This window comes from Gallinula chloropus, assembly GCF_964237585.1.
Source record: "Gallinula chloropus genome assembly, chromosome: 2".
Taxonomy (NCBI): domain Eukaryota; kingdom Metazoa; phylum Chordata; class Aves; order Gruiformes; family Rallidae; genus Gallinula; species Gallinula chloropus.
In genome coordinates this window covers 158,299,819-158,318,428 of record NC_140086.1, presented here as the reverse complement: position 1 = coordinate 158,318,428, position 18,610 = coordinate 158,299,819, and the positions used below count along the sequence as shown (strand labels likewise).

At 45.9% G+C, this 18,610-nt stretch overlaps 1 protein-coding gene across 2 annotated transcripts in view; it reads left to right on the top strand.

Moving 5' to 3' along the window:
• Window positions 1–18,610, top strand: part of OXSR1 (oxidative stress responsive kinase 1) — a gene marked incomplete at its 5' end in the record, with an annotated part of 103,999 nt that overhangs the window by 39,405 nt on the left and 45,984 nt on the right. For both annotated transcript variants that reach the window (XM_084280147.1, XM_084280148.1), the window contains one exon: window positions 5,396–5,537. In XM_084280147.1, the coding sequence (XP_084136273.1) occupies window positions 5,396–5,537 (142 nt within the window). The remainder of the gene's footprint in view (window positions 1–5,395; window positions 5,538–18,610) is intronic.

Below are 18,610 nucleotides of genomic sequence, written 5' to 3'. Positions count from 1 at the left end.
AGTCAGCCTCAGCCAAACTTCATTTCTTTCTCACTTAAGCTTGCCCCTCCTGTTCTGTGAATCTGTAGTTTCTACTCCTGTCTTTCTAATGAGAAGAATCTGGAAGGAACTGTCGTAATCAAACATAGTTCCATGTGTAGTGCACACCAGAGCATTTTACAGCATTATCTATAATAGAAGCTATATTCATAGAATGTGTCAGGTTGGAAGGGACCTTTAAAGACCATCTAGTGCAACTCCTGCAGTGGGCAGGGACATCTTCACTAGATCAGGTCGCTCAGAGCCCCATCAAGCCTGACCTTGAGTATCTCCAGGGATGGGCCCTCCACTGTGTCTCTGGGCAACCTGTTCCAGTGATTACAATCCTCAGAGTGAAGAATTTTTTCCTAATATCCAGCCTAAATCTCCCCTTTTCAAGTTTATAACTGTTGTCCCTTGTCCTACTGCTCCATGCCCTCGTGAACTGTTCTTCCCCAGCTTTCCTACAGGCACCTTTCAGGGACTGGAAAGCCCGGAGCCTTGTCTCAAAATAAAGGAATAAGCCCAACTCTCTTAGCGTGTCTTCATAGAAAAGGTGCTTTGGCCCTTTGATAATTTTGTAGCCCTATTCAAGGGAGGAGTCAAAGATTCCTTTTTCTTTAAAAAAAACAACCAACAACATTGTAGTGTATTTTTTTTCTTGACTCTGTTGTAACTGTTCTCTAAGACAGAGCTGGGCATCTGACTTCCATTGTGAGCCTCACTTTCTGGCCACTAGATTATGGGAGAAGTTTGCCCTGCAAATTGTTCAGTCTCTATATATGCAGGGTACAAATCTATACTGAAACTACATTTAATCAGAGATCCAGCTGTTCAGATATACTCTTCCCAAGTTACTCAAACTAGTTTGGAAGCTGACTCAGGAACTGGCACTATGAGGAATCATGGTGGTATTTTGAAACAGGACCATGGGTTTATAAAGCACATGCTCTTCTCTAGATCAGTTCCTGGTTCCAGTTCAGCCAAGGGGAAATGGCAAGAAGCTGTGCCAGGGCAGGTTTAGATTAGATATTAGAAAAAAAATTAATTTCCTGAAAGAGTTGTCAGGGCCTGGAACAGGCTGCCCAGGGAGGGGGTTGAGTCACTCACCCTGGATGTGTTTAACAGACTGGTAGATGAGGTGCTCAGGCACATGGTTTAGCATAGGACAGGAATAGTTGGACTTGATGATCTTCAAGGTCTTTTCCAACCTTGTGATTCTGTGAATCAGGTTCCAGATAATTTCTAGGAGTTTACACTGTGCTGAATTGGGACAGGCCGCTCTGTGCAGTATGGTCTAAGCTCTTCCTTATGAGGGTGGTGGATCACTGGAACAGGTTACCCAGAGAGGTGGTGGAGGCCTCATCCCTGGAGATATTCAGGGTCAGGCTTGAGAGGGCTCTGAGCGACCTGATCTATTTAAAGATGTCCCTGCTCACTGCAGGGAGGTTGGACTAGATGGCCTTTAAGTGTCCCTTCCCACCTTACACATTCTATGATTCCCCTTAGGCAAAGGATGAGGCTCCAGCCTACTGATCTATAGCTTGAGTGTAAAGCAGTTGGTGTGAGAAAATGTTTCTATGTCCTAAGGCAGTGGAGCTCTTACCCAGTAAGTTTGGTACACATTCAACTGAGATCCTTGGGAACAGCTGCATTTCCACATCAGCCTGATAAACTCAGTGCATTATCCACCTTCCAGCAGAAAGCCTTTCCCTCAGTAGTGAGATTCTAGAGATTTCTGCTTTCCAGGTAGGTAGCTTTGTGCTTAGCTGTGCATTTCTGTCTGGGGATCTGGGTACTCAGTGGCTACATCCTGAGCCAGGATGCTGGAAGACTTTGAACACAGCACGAAGCAGCACATGGGAACACAGCTTGACTTCATTCCTTGTATCCCGTGGTGCTGCGCTTCACAAAGCTGCAGTTGAGTTAGGAGTCAGTACCTGCCTCCTAAATTTACTGATCTGTGAGGTGTAAACCCCACAAATTTATTGTGTCATTGTGCCAGTAGCAAAACTTTGTTTCCCTGCACAAAGTGGAGATGATCCAAATAATACTTTCTTCAATGGGAAGGTGGCTTTTGGGTTGCTTTCCTGCTGTTCCCTGAATAAGCACTTTGATAGCCTGTTTAGCTGTTCTTCCTGCAGATTCCTCCACTCTGAAAGTCTGTGTGAAAGTAGCTTTTAAAAAATGTGCTTTAAAAAGTGGCAGGCTGGCTTGGGGACAGATATAGTAGGGGTGTGAATCGGCCCTTTCACAATGATGGCTGGCTCTGTACAGGCCCTCTTGTCTGCCTAACCCCCACCCCCTTTTCTGGGTTAAATACAACCTCTAACTTGGCTAAATACAGGATTTTATTATTTTTTTTTTGACCCAACGAATTTTAGCACCATATGATCTGCCTCCTCATGTTCCCTGAGCCCTTTGCAGGAGAAGGGAAATGTTTGTGAACAAAGTCTGCTAACAGAGTTGTGGGTGGAAAGAGGACAAAACGAGTACGTGAAGAACCACATATTTTCACTGGACTTCTAAAACAAGTGACAGCTTGTTCTCCAGAGAAAGGCATTTTTGAGAGGAAAAACTGTAAGAGTGAAAGTGGAGGGGGTTTTTGGTGGGATTTTTCTTGGGTGTCACAAATTCTTGTCTGAAATAAGAAGCTGTGAGGCTTTTAAGCATGTACTTCTAAAATGTGAGTACGTGACGGGCTGAATCCCAGGTGAGTCCTCATGACACGCAACAGAGGATCCTTTTCTTGGATCCGAGAAGCCAAAGGTGAGGTTTTAGTGAAGGGGAGTGTGTTCTTACATCTGGAGTTTTACAGTTTCCCTTGATAGAGATGATCTTACTCCTGTGCAGGAAGTCTGACGTGCATCAAAACAACCTGAGTTAGGGCTGGGTGAAACCTTTGCCTGATTAGTGAAGACCCATGTCAAAACTCACTGAAGACAAGTGTGTTTCCGTGTTCAGAGGGGTTAAAGGAAGACAGAACATTGCAGAGAGTGTTCTTGAAAAACGTTGGGGGGATGTTATGCAACTTAATTTCTATTTTTTTTTTAATTTCCCCTCCTCCCTTTTTCTCCTAGCTTGTTAGTGTCTGCTTTGTTAAGACAGTGTCTTATATAAATTCCTTGATCCAAGCTATGTTTTTTGGAAAAAGGAAGCTGGGGGTGCTATTCAGGGCAGCCAGGGAGCTGGTTGAATCTCTTGCTGCTGACAGAGTGGGTTTCCTCCCCCATTCACAAATGTGTTCTTCTCTCTTTCACCTCTTTTCCTCCTTCATTTGCTCTGAAACTCATCTGTTCAGAGGTTGTACTCACTGCCAACCAAACACAGCTTTGCTTTGTGTTGTTCTCCCCAAATTTATTTTTTTTGTTGGATTTGGTGTGTACACTCTGAGCCCAAGAAGATGGATAGTGTGTGGCTGGGCAGAGTGGGGAAACAGTGGCTGCAGTGAGCTGTTGGATGAACTCAGCACATACAATTTCCCCCAAACGAAGGGCTGTGCACCCATTTTATTGCTTCCTGTGCGGTTCCAGTTGTGCAAAAGGAGCCTTTCTGCACAGTGTTAGGATTCAAACCTTGCAGCCTTTTTGCTTTCATGTGATAATCCAAAAGTAAAGTACTTTGCTAAGCAAAAAGTTATTTACATGATTGTTTTGGCCAAGGAATAAAAGGAGGATAGCTAGCAAAGTAAATTTTAAAGAGAAGATTTTTGTCAACCTGGACCTTAAGGATGAAAACAAAAACCTCCACTGGATTTTTCTGCTAGCTTTAAGATTTTACAAGGTGAACTTGTCATTTCCCTATTGACCAAATTCACGAGAGTAAGTTTCTCAACTTTTACTGTTCTTCAGATGCAAAAATGTTTTGATTCTCTTATGGGCTTTTTCTTTTTTGGTTGTAAATTAGAAAGAAAGAACTTCCAGTGTTTCTAAACTAGCTATGTGAGTATTGAGATGTTCTTTCCCTGGAAGCTTACTGTTTGAAGACAGTCATGCTTGCTCTTCTCATTCTTTAAGAACTTCACAGTACTGTTGAAATTGCTTTGTGTCCATAGCTGTAAAATTCCTACTTAATGACTATCCAATTGTTAAACCATAGAAACCCAAGTTTGAAGGCACTAAATAGCACAGGCCTGGAAAATAGGCTTGGCCATCCCATACTGGAGCAATAAAAATACAGTTCTGAGGAGCCTGTCTTCAGTCCAGATGCAAAGAATACCATACCCAATACACCAAGAAAGCAAGAGGCGCGTTCCTAGTCACTGATTCTCTTTATTCCTGGGTGTGATTCAAAGAGGTGGTTTGCTCTGTCAAGCCTGGTTTGTCATGCAACATGATGTAATTCACACCATGGTTGGGAGAGAGACCAATCGTGATGTTTCTAGGGAAGGATCTAAGCTACTCCAGTTTTGTATGTTGTGTAGTGACTTATACTTTATTTAATAATTCCCACGTTTTTCTTTTAGGGAGGTGTCATCCCATTAGATTTTTCTTGCTGTTCTTCTGCATCAAAGTTACAAGAGCTGAAAGAAAGTCTAATTTTACCAAGCTTGTTCCCTTCAGCTTCTGAGTCCTGGCAGTCCCCTGCTTTTTCCATTTCCCCCTCCTGCTTCTCCAGCACTCTGTACTAACACAGTTGTAGCATTGGTATCTATTTAAAAACTTCCACGAGTCCTGTGCACGTACACTTCACGTTTTGGCTTGTTCATGTAACTTCAGGTACTTGTGATGGCAGGGATTTTATAGCCCACCTCGTGCATTGCTGTCTCTTTTCCTGTAGCAAAGGCTTCAGCTACTGCTTCTGAGCCTGACCATCGTTGTTTCCCCTCCCAATCAGTTCCTTAGGCCATGGAGATGATTAGAGAGCTGGAGCACCTCCCCTACGAAGAGAGGCTGAAGGAGCTGGGCTTGTTCAGCCTGGAGAAGAGAAGGCTGTGGGGGGACCTCATTGCAGCCTCCCAGTCCCTACAGGGAGCAGAGAAACAGGAGGGAAATCAACTTCATAAAAAGGGTAGACTATGGCAGGACAAGGGGGAATGGATTAAAGCTAAAGGAAGAAAGGTTTAGATTAGATATTAGGGGGAAGCTCTTTACAGAGAGAGTGGTGAGGTGCTGGAACGGGCTGCCCAGAGAGGTGGTGGATGCCCCATCCCTGGGGGTGTTCAAGGGCAGGTTGGATGGGGCCCTGGGCAACCTTATGTAGCTCCAGGCCTGGGGGTTGGTGGCCCTGCTTGTGGCAGAAGGGGTTGGAGCTCTGTGATCCTTGGGGTCCCTTCCAACCCAGACCATTCTATGATTCTATGATATACAAAGCGATTACAAGCTACACTTAACTGCAAATCAGTTCTTGTTTAACCAAATCTAACTCTTTTCTCCAGGCTCAGTTTTGGATATTATAAAGCACATCGTGGCCAAAGGAGAGCACAAGACTGGTGTCCTGGATGAACCTTGCATAGCCACAATCCTTAAGGAGGTGCTGGAGGGACTGGACTACCTGCATAAAAATGGACAAATCCACAGGTATTTTTAACTTTTCATTTTCTCATCTTTAATTTTTCATTTTCTCATCTTTGTCCCAGAATGTGTGTTGGTGAAACAGCAGCTGAATACATGCAGTCTCATCTACAGCCAGCTGTGAGGGCATAGAAGGAGAAAGTGAGGTCAGAATTCAAATGTCCATATAGTACCTGCTGCTTTAGGAAATACTCTGGGTAGGCCAAGTTTGGGTAAATATGGAGGCATCAGACGTTCTGATGTGGAGAACCTCTTTGCAAATGTCCCCATCCAGCTGCAAACTGCAGTTGGAGGAGCTGGAAAGCTTCAGCTGGTTTTGGTTCTTGCAGAGCTGCGAATCGCCGAGGGCCCTGCAGAAGAAATACTGAGTAATTGTAAGAAGGAGCCCTTCAAGCCTTGTGCTCTCCTCTTTTTATTTTTTCTTTGCTAGCTGCAAGATCAACAGCATAAAATTTGGGTAATTTCATTAAAAACAAAACAAAAAAAATTGGAAACAAAATTAGTGGAAAAAACTTCTTCTGGAGGCAAAACCCAGCTAGCTAATGGCCTGTGATCTGATGGATCACTGAAATGTGTGGGTTTCTGTGCTGCTCTGTTGTTTGGGAGGTATTTTTAAATCATGTTTTCCTCTCGCTTAGTGTCAAGGTGTGGTGTAACTCAGGGAGAGGGAACACTAAGCCAGTATGTCCTGCTGTTACAAAGAATGAGATTTGCAATCCTTAAATATGTGCTGAGAATAGAATATACCACTTGTGGGTAATATACATGATCCCAGCCACAGACTGCTGCTGGGAACAGCAGCCTCTTCTTTCTTGGGAATTCTGTGAGCTTGGCTGTCTTTGGTACAATGCCATTATAAGCATTGCTGCTGCATTGGAGTAACTTTCTATTCTCTTACTATAGCTGTATAAGAAGTAGTAACTCCTTTTGCCAAAACATTCTTTTAATTAGAAAAGCCAAGAAGTATTTATTTCATTTTTTTGGTCAAACTGACTGGCCTTTGTAGCTTGTTTTGGGTTCAAAAGAAAGAAATGGTTGGAAGTGGTTCTAGTGGAATTCTTTCTCCCTGACAGAAGTCTCAAATTTCTCTTTCCAGTCTCTATTAAAATTCTGATTTAACAAGAATGGTTGTATTCATTGAAGATGGTTTTGACTTCACAGCTGGCTGCTTAACTTTGGTGTTTAGAGTTAGGGCTTCAGGTAGCTTTGGGAAGTTAAAGTAACAGACCAACTCACTGAGTACATGGTAGTTTTTCACCCTTGACATAAGTAACTTAAAAAATTATGCTCATCTGTGACTTGGAGGTGATTTGCTTGACTGATTTAGTTCATCAGAAGGTTATTGGGGGTGATCAGCATGGGTTCACCAAGGAGAAATGGTGCCTGACTAAGTTGATAGCCTTTTGTGATGACATGACTGGCTGGGTGGATGAGGTGAGAGCAGTAGATGTTGTCTACCAGACTTCAGCAAGGCTTTTGGCACTGTCTCCCTTAACATGCTCATGGGCAAGCTCAGGAAGTGTGGGTCTGTGACTGGGCAGAGCCCTGAGGGTCGTGATAAGTGGTGTTGAGTCTCGTTGGAGTCCTGTTGTGCTTGGTGTGTCCCGGGGGTGAGTGCTGGGTCTGGTCTTATTCAGCATATTCATCAGTGACCTGGACGAGGGGACAGAGGGCACCATCAGCAAGTTTGCTGACACCAAACTGGGAGGAGTGGCTGATGCACCAGAAGGCTGCACTGCCATTCAGTGAGACCTGGAGAGTTGGGCAGAGAGGAACTAAGTGAAATTCAACAAGGACAAGTGTAGGATCCTGCACCTAGGGAGGAGTAACCTCAGGTACCTGTGCAGGTTAGGGGTTGGCCTGCTGGGAACAGCTCTGCAGAGAAGGACCTGGGAGTCCTGATGGGCAACAAGCTCTCCAGGAGTCGTAAGTGTGCCCTTCTGGCCATTCCACAGGAAACTACTGGAGAGAGTCCAGCAGAAGGCTGCAAAGATGATGAGGGGACTGGAGCATCTCCTGTATGAAGAGAGGCTGAGAGAGCTGGGGCTGTTTAGCTTGGAGAAGACTGAGGGTCAATCTGATGAATGCTTATCAATATCTAAAGGGTGGGTGTTGAGAAGACTGTGCCCATTGCCCCTTGTCCTGTCACTGGGCACCACTGAGCAGAGTCTGGCCCCAATTGGAACACAGGAAGGTCCATCTTGATGTGAGGAAAAACTTCAAGACTCTGCTGGTGCTCAAGCACTGGGACAGGCTGCCCAGAGAGGTTGTGGAGTCTCCTTCTCCAGGGAGATTCAGAACCTGCCTGGATGCGTTCTGTGCAACCCGCTTAAGATGATCCTGCTTTAGCAGGGAGGTTGGACTAGATGATCTCCAGCCCCTACCCTTCTGTGACTGTGTGATCTTCTGGTCTAATGAAATGCAAATGCATAATGTTAAAGCAGCAGCCACCTGTTAAATTTGAATTTTTCTGTAGATGTCACACAGTGATTTTTGTATTGAAGGGAGAGATGGTTCTCCATTTGACTTCCTGTAATGAAACAGCAAAACCAGTAATGGTGGGAAAGGTTATAGAGGATATATTCATGTGTTGGGGTCTTTTACTGCACTCAGCAGTAATATGATGTTCACAGAAAGGTCAAACTGAAGCTGATGTGATTCATATTGAATTATTTGGAAGCAGATTGAACAAAACCTGCAGCAACCACAGCTATCCTTCTAATTAGAAGTGTTTTGCCCTTATTTAGGAGAGGGATTTCAGCAAAGAAATCAAAGCTGTGTCATTGCTGCTGCCTGTGATTGTGCATCAGCTACTTTGCATGTGTTCCATACTCATGCTTTGGGGCTGCTCTGATGATTGTGTAATGTTTTATCAGGAAAAAAGCACTTGGGTTACATCATTGTTGTGAGACACAGTGGAAATTTGGAGAAGTCACCATGCAGAAGGAAAGCAGGGTGCTTTCCTACCTGTGATGCAGAGGATGGGTTTTTAGCTGTTGGCAAAAAGCAAGCCTCCATGCCTTTGAGGGGTGAAGCACGCTTCCGTAACGGAGTTAATCATGCTGCCTTATGTCTTATCCAGATGTGTGCATGCTGCTGAGAAAAACACAGTTGGAAGGTGCAGTGCAGATGGGACCTTTCCTCATACTTAGGAATATCTGTATGGTTTTCCCATTTTGCTTAATGCTAGGGGTCATAATCCTGGTCCTGCCTGATGGGAAAGGCAGGTGGAAATCTTGCAGCTGTGCCAGAGATGCTCCGAGAGGAAGTGTTTAAAATACCTAAACTTTGGTCCCATGAGTCAGCTTAAAGTATCTGGCTTGAAGGAAACAGCATCAGGTGATGGCTGATATAGTGTCTGGGATGTGGGGCAGCTGCAGTTGGGGTGAAATCCAGGCCAAGGTCAGCCTTGAAGGGTCAAAAATGAAGGGTTTTTTGTTAGACCTGGAACAGCCAACTCAAAGCAAGCAGTTGTTCCACAGGGCAAAGCATTCAGCTGCTTACCCTAAATATTTGCCCCTGTATTCTGTATGGATGAGGCCACACCTCAAGTGCTGTGTCCAGTTCTGGGCTCCTCACCATAAGAAGGACATCGAGGTCCTGGGCTGAGTCCAGAGAACAGTGGCCGGGCTGGGGAAGGGGCTGGAGGGCAAATCCTATGAGGAGCAACTGAGGGAGCTGAGGGTGTTTAGCCTGGAGAAGAGGAGACACCACCTACAACTACCTGACAGGAAGCTGTAAAGAGGTGGGTGATGGTCTCTTCAGCCAGGTGACAGGAGATAGGACAAGGGGAAATGGCACAAAGCTGCCCCAGGGCAGGGTCAGATTAGACATTAGTAAAAAAGCTATTCACTGGAAGGGTTATTGGGCACTGTGACAGGCTGCCCAGGGAGGGGGTTGAGTCTCCGACCCTGGATGTGTTTAACAGACAGGTAGATGAGGTGCTCAGGGATATGGTAGGACAGGAACAGTTGGACTTGATCTTAAATGTTTTTTCCAACCTTGTGAATCTGTGATCCCAACTCCATTTGTATTGCACTTAAAAGAAAATGACTTGATAAAGTTGGAGACACCCTATGGTTGTAATGAATGTAATTAGCACATCTCAAGTTGAACAGCCCAGGCTGGTGGCAGAGCCTAAGACCCTAGGGATGAAGATCTGGACCCAAATGTGGTTTTGTGGGCCCTGTTGGCCTGAAGCAGGCAGAGCTTGTTACTGCTGTAAATCATCAGTGAGACCAGAGAATCTACATCTGACAGAGGAGCTTGATACTTTTCAATTCTGCATCATCTTAAATGGGTAAATGAAGTTAACACGTGGAAGACTGGCAGAATGAAATGCTGCTGCTGAATCTTACTCTGCATAAGCCTGCCTTCAACTTAATGCTGCTTCTAATTAAGGTTTGGAGAGCTGGCTTCACATGGACTTGTAAATCCTCTGCTTTGGACAGGAGAGTCGCTTGACAGTATTCTCTAGAGGAGATTAGAAAGCCAAATAGCCATTGAAGGCTTAAATTATATATTATTTTTTTTTGTTTACTTTCCTAATTAGCAGCCAGAGCGAGGCTGAGGCTTGAATAGATGCCATTGTTCAGCCAGAAATGCTGAAGTCTCCCACGTTGTCCTGAGTGGTAATTTTTCACATCCGTCTTGCAAGGGCTGTTGGGAACAGAGTCTGAGGCCTTATGGAAAAGACACAGGAGAAGGCAGATTGAGTTTTATTTTCATGAAAGACTCTATTCCAATTAGAAATGATCCCTGTCTTCCTCCAGTATCACTGCTACCTCCTATGTCCTGTTGGCAGTTCTCTGCCTTCATTGCCACATGCTTGTCCCTGGCCATCTCTCCTCCACCAGCTGCTGCTGTCCCTGTTCTGGGTTTCTGTGTAGCACTGTGATCCCAATGACAATTTGAAATCCTCCTGATGCAGCTCATGTTAAGTGAGTTAAATACCTGGACACCAGGATACTGAAACCTTTGGATGAAGCTGTGTCCTGCAGGAATCACCTCAGACACATGGAGGGGGGGTTGGGGTGAGGTTATGGAAGTCAAGCAAGACTGATGTGCTATGAGGGGTCACTCCTGGGCTAATCTTGTCTGGGTGACACACAGGGTGTGCTGTACCTCTTCCCCATTTGGACTCTGATTCCTCAGTGTATTTGGGGATTAGCAGGAGTTTGATGAATGACTTTGAAATAAAACTAAACCAAAACCAACCCAAGAGGTTTTATTGCTTAAAAAGACTTGGTGGAGGGAAGTTCAAGGCTTTTTCAGGTGGTGCTCTTTATGGAGGCTTGACAAATGAATCATGCTGATTAACTGTTACAAGGTCTCTCTGTCTTCCTCCCTATTTTTATCTCTGAGCTTATCTTCTGTTCATGATTAGCTGTTGTGTAACTCAATATTTCAGTTAGTCCAGGTGAAACGATACGCTGCACAAATATAATCAGATTCTCCTCTTGCAGCATAGTAAACGTGATACTCCCATGGGGGGGGGATTTTGGTAAAACCAAAAAAGCTTGGGAAGTGGGTTAGGATGGCTTGTGCTTGAAACACTGGCGTGGCAGTGATCCAGCTATTAATTTGTTTCCTGCTTTACTGCTTAGGGACTGAGAGCTGCAACAGCACATTTGATACACTGAGTTAGAGCAGCTCATGCCCCCATACAGTATGTTTTGGGGTTGCTTTATTATTTGTGGTGTCTTTTCAAAACTTGTTTTCTGAGTGTGGGGCAGCAGGGTGCTGTGGCAGCTTTGAATGGAAACAATATTCTTGCTGTGTTTCTTATGCCAAATATTAGTTGGGGGTTTTTTAGGATCTTAATGTGGTTTTGTCACAGGATCGAAGTTTAATTGCCTGCCTCTTCTACCTATATCAAGAGAGAATTGTTGAATAAAAAGGATATCTGCCTGTGACCTGTGCTTGTGGGGGGCTTTTTCAGGAGCACTCCTCCAGTAGCGAGTTGGAATTTCAGGTGAAGGAGCTGAGGGGGATGTATTTTGGCAGAACTCAGCTGTCCTACATGATTCAAGCTTAATTTTCATGTGGCTGATTAATGCATCGATAGCTGTGCTGGCAGGTACTGTGGTTAAACTGGATTCCAGTATGCCTCTGATTATTTTGATGATGGAAATACTGTACTTTTTTGTTCCTGTAGCTGTACTGTAGGAGAGCAGAGGAGGAATCTTGTTTTGGGGAGCACGTTTTGGGACTGAAGTTGGGTAGGGGAGGGTTGAGGAATGGGTAACAGGATGTGGAGCCTTTCACCTCTAATTGCTGGTTTGATTTTAAGTCAGTACACTAGTAATTTGAAAACTAGCTGTGGGCAGTGGAATTTTATATGCAGAGAAGTGTACTTCAGTGTCTTCTTCCTTACAGTAAGGGATGGGCAGAAATGACCTTTAGAGATAGCTGTTAATATAAATTTTAAAGCTTTAATTTCTAAGCAGTTCAGTAGCCAGAACAATAGAGATGCTACTCTTGGGTGTCTTGTGGAAAGGAAGAAAAGATGCTGCTCTAGGTTATAGTGGGGGATTTGTTCCCCCAAATAAACACCTTGCCAAGTAGCATCAAGGGCATGAGGACCACCAAATTTCCACCCTTTGTACGTGGCAGTGAAACTGGGGCATGTTGCAGTGGTTTGATGAACCAACATGTTCTCGTGGTGGCTGTTTCTTCCACTGCATCATCCAGAAAGTCATTGTTTTTAAAAAAAATAAATAATTTCTCTGTGGTTGCAAAGAGAAAATATGAACCAGATGTAAATCCCAAATCTGCAGCCAGCCAGAAACAATAACTCCCGTGGAGACAGTTTTCCTCGAAGTGGATAAAGGCAGTGTCTGCTCTGAAGCAGGAAAACCTGGAGATTAAAACTCTGGTGGCAAATACTGAAAGCATAGGAGCATTTGGGGGTGTTCTGCAGCAGCTCCAGGCTGATGTCAGTGCCCCAACCCTCAAGGGCTCTGTGCATTGCGAGGGTCTTTGCTGCTGCTCGAGGGGGATGGCTGTAGCCAAGCGCTTGCTGTCTGTTATGTTGAGGTGTCTGTCCCTACGTCACTCTCCTTGCACCCAGGTGCTGCCTCTGGACTTTGTCACTGGATGTCCTGCACTTACCCTTTAGTCCAAGGAGAAAACCACTACGATGCACTGCTTTAAAAGGGAGGTGATTTTGGGGTTATTTTCCCTCCTTCCCCCATTGTTACATGAAGATGAGAAGCAGGAAAAAGTCACGAAGAGCAAAGAGAGAGAGGTCAGAGCCATCTCCACAAGGTTCAGCAGCAATGACAGGTTCTGGTCAGTGATCCATGACTGAGTTTGCTCACGCAGCTAATAGGGTTTCTAGCAATTCCTGAGTTGTCAGGAGTGTTTGGATTTGATGTGTTTCAGGGGGAGTAATCTTCATTCACTGTCTGCAGTGTTAATTGTACCAGGTGAAATTGTAACTGATTCTCAACTTGAAAGAAACCAAGTGCCATTCACAGGTCTGTGTGACCACTCTGTTCAGAGCATCTTTCTTCTGTCACTGCTTTTACCTGGTGTGGCTTACTGGGAAAAAAACCACCAGTAGAGACTCTTGCAGCTTCTCTCCAGCAGTAGAGTAGTTGTTTAACTCACTGGTGTTCATCCTTAGTACTGTGGTGCATCAAGTGAATCACCTGCTTCAAAATACTATTGTCTGCTGGTGTGATGCAGCAGATTTTCTGGCCTTCATAGATTCTAAAACCTGCATTTATTCAGCCCACTGCAGTCTTTTTATTCATGTTTTATCCTAAAGCATGAGAAAAAAGGTCACTTGCTAAATCTGTGTGGCCATGTATCAAGCAGGCTTGAAAATTTTGCAAGGCTGCATCAGAAATTATTTTTGCATGTTGACCAAATCAAATTGTAGCCTGGCCTACAGAGCTGTTCTAAAACTTTACTTTTTAATGTTAAAGTTTAATACTTTGAAAAACAAGGGAGAGGCAATGCCCACACATGTTTAGGACAGCAAATAGAGAACAGTCACAGAGAAAATCTGTCATTTCTTGGCAATGTGGAAAGCATCACCAAGTTCAACTTGGAGTGCCTAGAGGACTGTTTCCATTGTACAGGTACCCAATTTTATAACCACTTTCTCTGGTTTAAGCTGGATGAAATAAGGAGAGCTTCCCTCTTTCTATGCTGGCCATGCTGAAATTATCATCTAGATTTTTGGAGAGGGAGGTTGAGCTGGCAAGTCTCTTGCGAGGTCTTAAATTTCTCCTCCTGTGTCACGTTGCAGACATTGCTGAGCCAGAGCTGTGAGTAGCTTTGTAGATACAGATGCCTTTTGGCTGTGTAGGGGAATGTCTTGGGCCTTATGTGTGTGTAGATATACATCCCACTTCTCCAGAGTAGGCATGCTTATTGTCTTTGGGAAATTAGGACCTTTTTGAGCTGCCCTGTATTGAAATTTTTGGGCCTTATCTGATCCGCGTTGATTCTGTGTTCACTGGAATGAACCTTTGTCTCTCCTTTAGGGGAGGTTTATGCTGGATGTTAGGAAGAGGTTCTGTACTTAGAGGGTGGTTGGGCACTGGGACAGGCTCCCCAGGGAAGTGGTCACAGCACTGAGCTGGACTGAGTTCAGGAAGCTTCTGGATGATGCCCTCAGTCCCATGCTCTGACTTGGCTGGCCCTGTGTGGAGCCGGGAGTTGGACTCTGGTCCTTATGGGTCCCTTCTAGCTCAGGAGATTGTAGGATTCTATGATCATGGCAGGGTCAAGGCAGGGGAGATGTATGAATCACTGACCATCCTGCTTCTGCTGCTACCTGATCCATCTTGTGCTCCAGCTGGGGTGGACTGGGGAAATTGCTGTTTCTGAGCATGCTAAGAACATGCAGGAGATACCACAGCACAGTGGTGTCCAACCTTAGTATTGCCACACAAAGCATGCCCTCCTCCTTGCATGTTAAATGATTTGATGCAAAACATGGATGTCAGGCTACATTAGAACTTGACTATTTTCCTCTGTTACCAAGAACTAAGACAGGGCCTCCCAAAAATATCTGGGCCTCCAGGGGTTGGAGGCAGACCTTGTGACTCCAGAGCTTGCTGTGTGTCTTGCTTTTTATGCAGCAGCTGTTAAAGGAGCTTTGTGCCTTGTCCCCACTGCAGTCCTCAGGAAGCAGGATCAGGAAATGGAAGGGCTGAATAGATGAATTTGTGGAAGAAACCCTGGTACATTTTTAGCTGCTGTTCAGTGGTACAAAAACTGGATTTTAAACCCTTCTGGGCAGGGTCCTTTCCTTGTGTGTGATAGAAGAGAAAAATTGAAGTTCTGACTGACTAGGGGAAACCTTAAAAAGTGTTGATGAGGTTAGAGATGGAGCTTCTCTCTTGCATTGACTGCTGAAGGGCTGCAGCTTGTCAGGAACCCTGGGTGCCAAGCAAATCCTCCTTGCCATAAGCTGATACTGCAGCAGTGATGTGCAGTGGGGTGAATATGTGATGCAACAGCCTCTCTTGTAAGAGGAAGAAGCAGGACCATGAGGGTGGGTATGATTAGATTGTCCCCATGTTGGAAGATGTGGGTAGCTCTAGTGTTTGTAGCCCTTTGTCATCTGGCTGAAGGAGCTGATCTGTCTGAGAAGTGGTTTGGTTTTTTAAGGTTTTGGTTTTAGCTGGGATAACTTCCCCCCTCACCTGGTGTGCAGTTGAGTTTACTGGAGCACTGATGCTGGAGGCCTGGTGATGGATGGGAAGTAAAGTCCAAGGCAGACAGGAGCTGGCACAGAACCACACCTCCCTTTCACCATTGTTAAACATGTAACCACATGGGAAGAGGAGGAATTATGGAGGGTACAGAACTACCAAAGATGAAGTTGGCACAGGAACAGAAAGTGTAGCTGGACATGACTTGCTGAGAGGAAGGAAAGTTGCCGGCGCTGCAGTAAGGGTGATGCTGTGACAGACAGGAGTGCAGCAAGGGATGTGACACGCTGCTTGCTGTCTTGCTTCATGTCAGGGACTCGCATCAAGTTAGCCCAAGGTCTGGAACTCTTTCTTTGCTGCCTCAGCATCTTCCCAGCCCCTGGAGCTATTCAGATAACTAAGATGACAGAGTGAATTTCCGGAAGATCTCCTGCAGGTTTCCTTGGTGAGACCTCCCTTGTCTGAGCTGACGCAGTGGCTTAACCTAAAATGAATCAGGATTCTCAGCATGGTTCCTTGGACCCCAAACTATCTACTTCTGCAGCAATGGAGGGCAAAAAATCAGGAGAGATTGTACCTAGGAAGTACATTGTGGATTCTCTGAAAGGTGTTTTAAGTTGTGGCTAAAATACAGTGGAAGAGCTCTGTGGAGAAGGACCTGGGGGTCCTGGTTGATGACAGGTTGGCCATGAGCCAGCAGTGTGCCCTGGTGGCTAAGAGAGCCAGTGGGATCCTGGGGTACATCAGGAGTGGTGTGGCTGTCAGGTCGAAGGAGGTGATCCTCCCCCTCTACTCTGCCCTGGTCAGGTCCCACCTGGAGTATTGTGTCCAGTTCTGGGCTCCCTGGTATAAAAAAGTCAGGGATCTCCTGGAGAGAGTCCAGAGGAGGGCTACAAAGATGATTAAGGGCCTGGAGCATCTCCCCTATGAGGAAAGGCTGAGTGAGCTGGGGCTGTTCAGCCTAGAGAAAAGAAGACTAAGGGGGGACCTTATTAATGTTTATAAATATCTTAAGTATGGGATGCAGGGGGAAATGGCCAGCCCCTTTTCAGTGTCTGTGGGGACAGGACAAGGGTGAGTGGCTGCAAGTTGGAGCACAGGAAGTTCCACATCAACAAGCGGAAGAACTTTTCCCCAGTGAGGGTGACAGAGCCCTGGGACAGGCTGCCCAGGGGGATTGCAGGGTCTCCTTCTCTGGAGATATTCCAGACCCGTTTGGATGCCTCCCTGTGCAATATGAGCTAGGGACCCTGCTTTGTCAGGGGGGTTGGACCCGATGATCTCTTGAGGTCCCTTCCAACCCCTATGATTCTATGATTAATTTCTCATGTAGCCTTCATACCTGTGTCAGGAGACTGGATGCAGTTATCTCTCCAAGAGGTGTCTTCACTGCTCTTGAGTGTGATCTGCCTGGATATTAAGGGAAGGGCTCAGAGAAAACAAGTGTTCAATGTACTCAGTGTATAGCTTGTCCTGCTGGAAGCTGACATTCCTTTCCAGCAGCCTTTGTCTACGTGCCCCCTGCCCCGTTTGCTAAGCCACAGGTCACTTCTGCCTTTCGCAGCCTCACTTCGTGCTGCTTAAAAGAAGCAAAAAGAACTTTCATGAATTCCTGATAACACTGGATTGCTCATTACTCATCTAACTTCCTCCAGACACTGCAGTGACAGTCAAAATGCCTTTAAATACTCCTCCTTACCTAGCCCCCATGAAGCTGGGGCTTTAAAAATGCCTCTGCTGTTTGTGAGACTGGGAGTAAATCATGAGTTGCCTTGTGCTGCTGGCATGTGGCTCCCTGAGCTTTCACCGCAGCCCAGCAGCCGGCGGAGCGGCTCAGGGAAGGGGGGAGAAGCGGTCGCTGTGCTTGCCTGATCTCAGGCAATAAAGCGCATCGCTGGGCTGGTCCCCTGCTGTAATTTATAGTAGCCTGGCTGCTGCTGCTGGTCCTGGCTGCCAGTGGCTGCTAGGGCCTGCTGAGAGGGCTGGGGATGAGCAGGGATGAAGCAAGCTGTGGACTTGGCCCTCTCTTCTCCTGCTTGTGCCTGCCTCAGCAGGGGGTGGGATGGAGAGAGGAGTAGGGAAGCTGCTTTGCCAGCTCTCTGCCGTTGGAAGACCTTCAAGCTTTGAGAGATGTTCCTGAGTCCAGCTCCACAGAGTTACCAGCAGCACTATAACAGGCAGTAAATGCACCTTGCCCAAGAGTTTGGGACTTAAGGCTCGACCCTGTGGTATGAAAATGCTGCTACACAGGGCTTTTCTGAGCAGAAACGTTGTGTGCTAATGTACAGCATTTGCAGTACAGTTCTCCTCTGTGGTACTGAATACATTGGCATTTGAGGGCATAAAAATACTGCTCTGCTTGCACGCTCCAAGCTTAGTTTCCATTTTGCAGCCCTATCTAAAATGGTAAGGCTGTTGCATATAGCTGGCTTTTTATGTCTTTGCTTATGAGGCAGAGGGAAGAGGTGCCATAGGTAAGAGCAGGTCATTGAAGGGAGAGTAGCGATCGATATTAGAGAATAGTCCTCACTTGCTGTATAATGCCACAACTGGCTTCACATTTAACTGTAAGTAGACATACTGTCCTGGAAGACCACACCTTGAGTACTCTGTCCAGTTCTCGTCTCCTCACCATAAGAAGGACATCAAGGACCTTGAGCGAGTCCAGAGAAGGGCAACCAGACTGAGGAAGGGGCTGGAGGGCAAATCCTCTGAGGAGCGGCTGAGGGAGCTGGGGGTGTTCAGCCTGGCGAAGAGGAGGCTGAGGGGAGACCTTATCACCACCTACAGTTACCTGAAGGGAGGGAGGGTGTAGAGAGGTGGGCGATGGTCTCTTCAGCCAGGTGACAGGAGATGGGACAAGGGGAAATGGCCTCAAGCTGCACCCGGGCAGAGTCAGATTAAATATTAGAAAACAATTTTTTACTGAAAGAGTTGTTGGGGCCTGGAACAGGCTGCCCAGGGAGGGGGTTGAGTCACTGACCCTGGATGTGCTTAACAGGTAGATGAGGTGCTCAGGGATATGGTTTAGCTTAGGATGGGAACAGTCGGACTCAATGATCTTAAAGATCTTTTCCAACCTTGTGATTCTGGAAGCACTTTGCATTTACTCAGAACGGTGTCAGCTCCCACAATTGGCTGCATTCAATGAAAATATTTCCAGTTATTTGTGACTGTTAACAGAAAATAGTAACTCTTGTATCTTGTACCTTGGTGGGTTTTTTTTTTCCTAATACAAGTTGGCAGCCCCAGCCCCTCCTTCCTCACGCCAAATGACGCGCTATAGACTTCAGTCCACGAACATTTATTGTTCCCGTTGATGTAAATTGCAGCTAATGGGCAGATGACTCAGGGCTGTGCTGACAGCCAGCACTGCATCCTTCAGGCACATACAAGCAGGTTGGG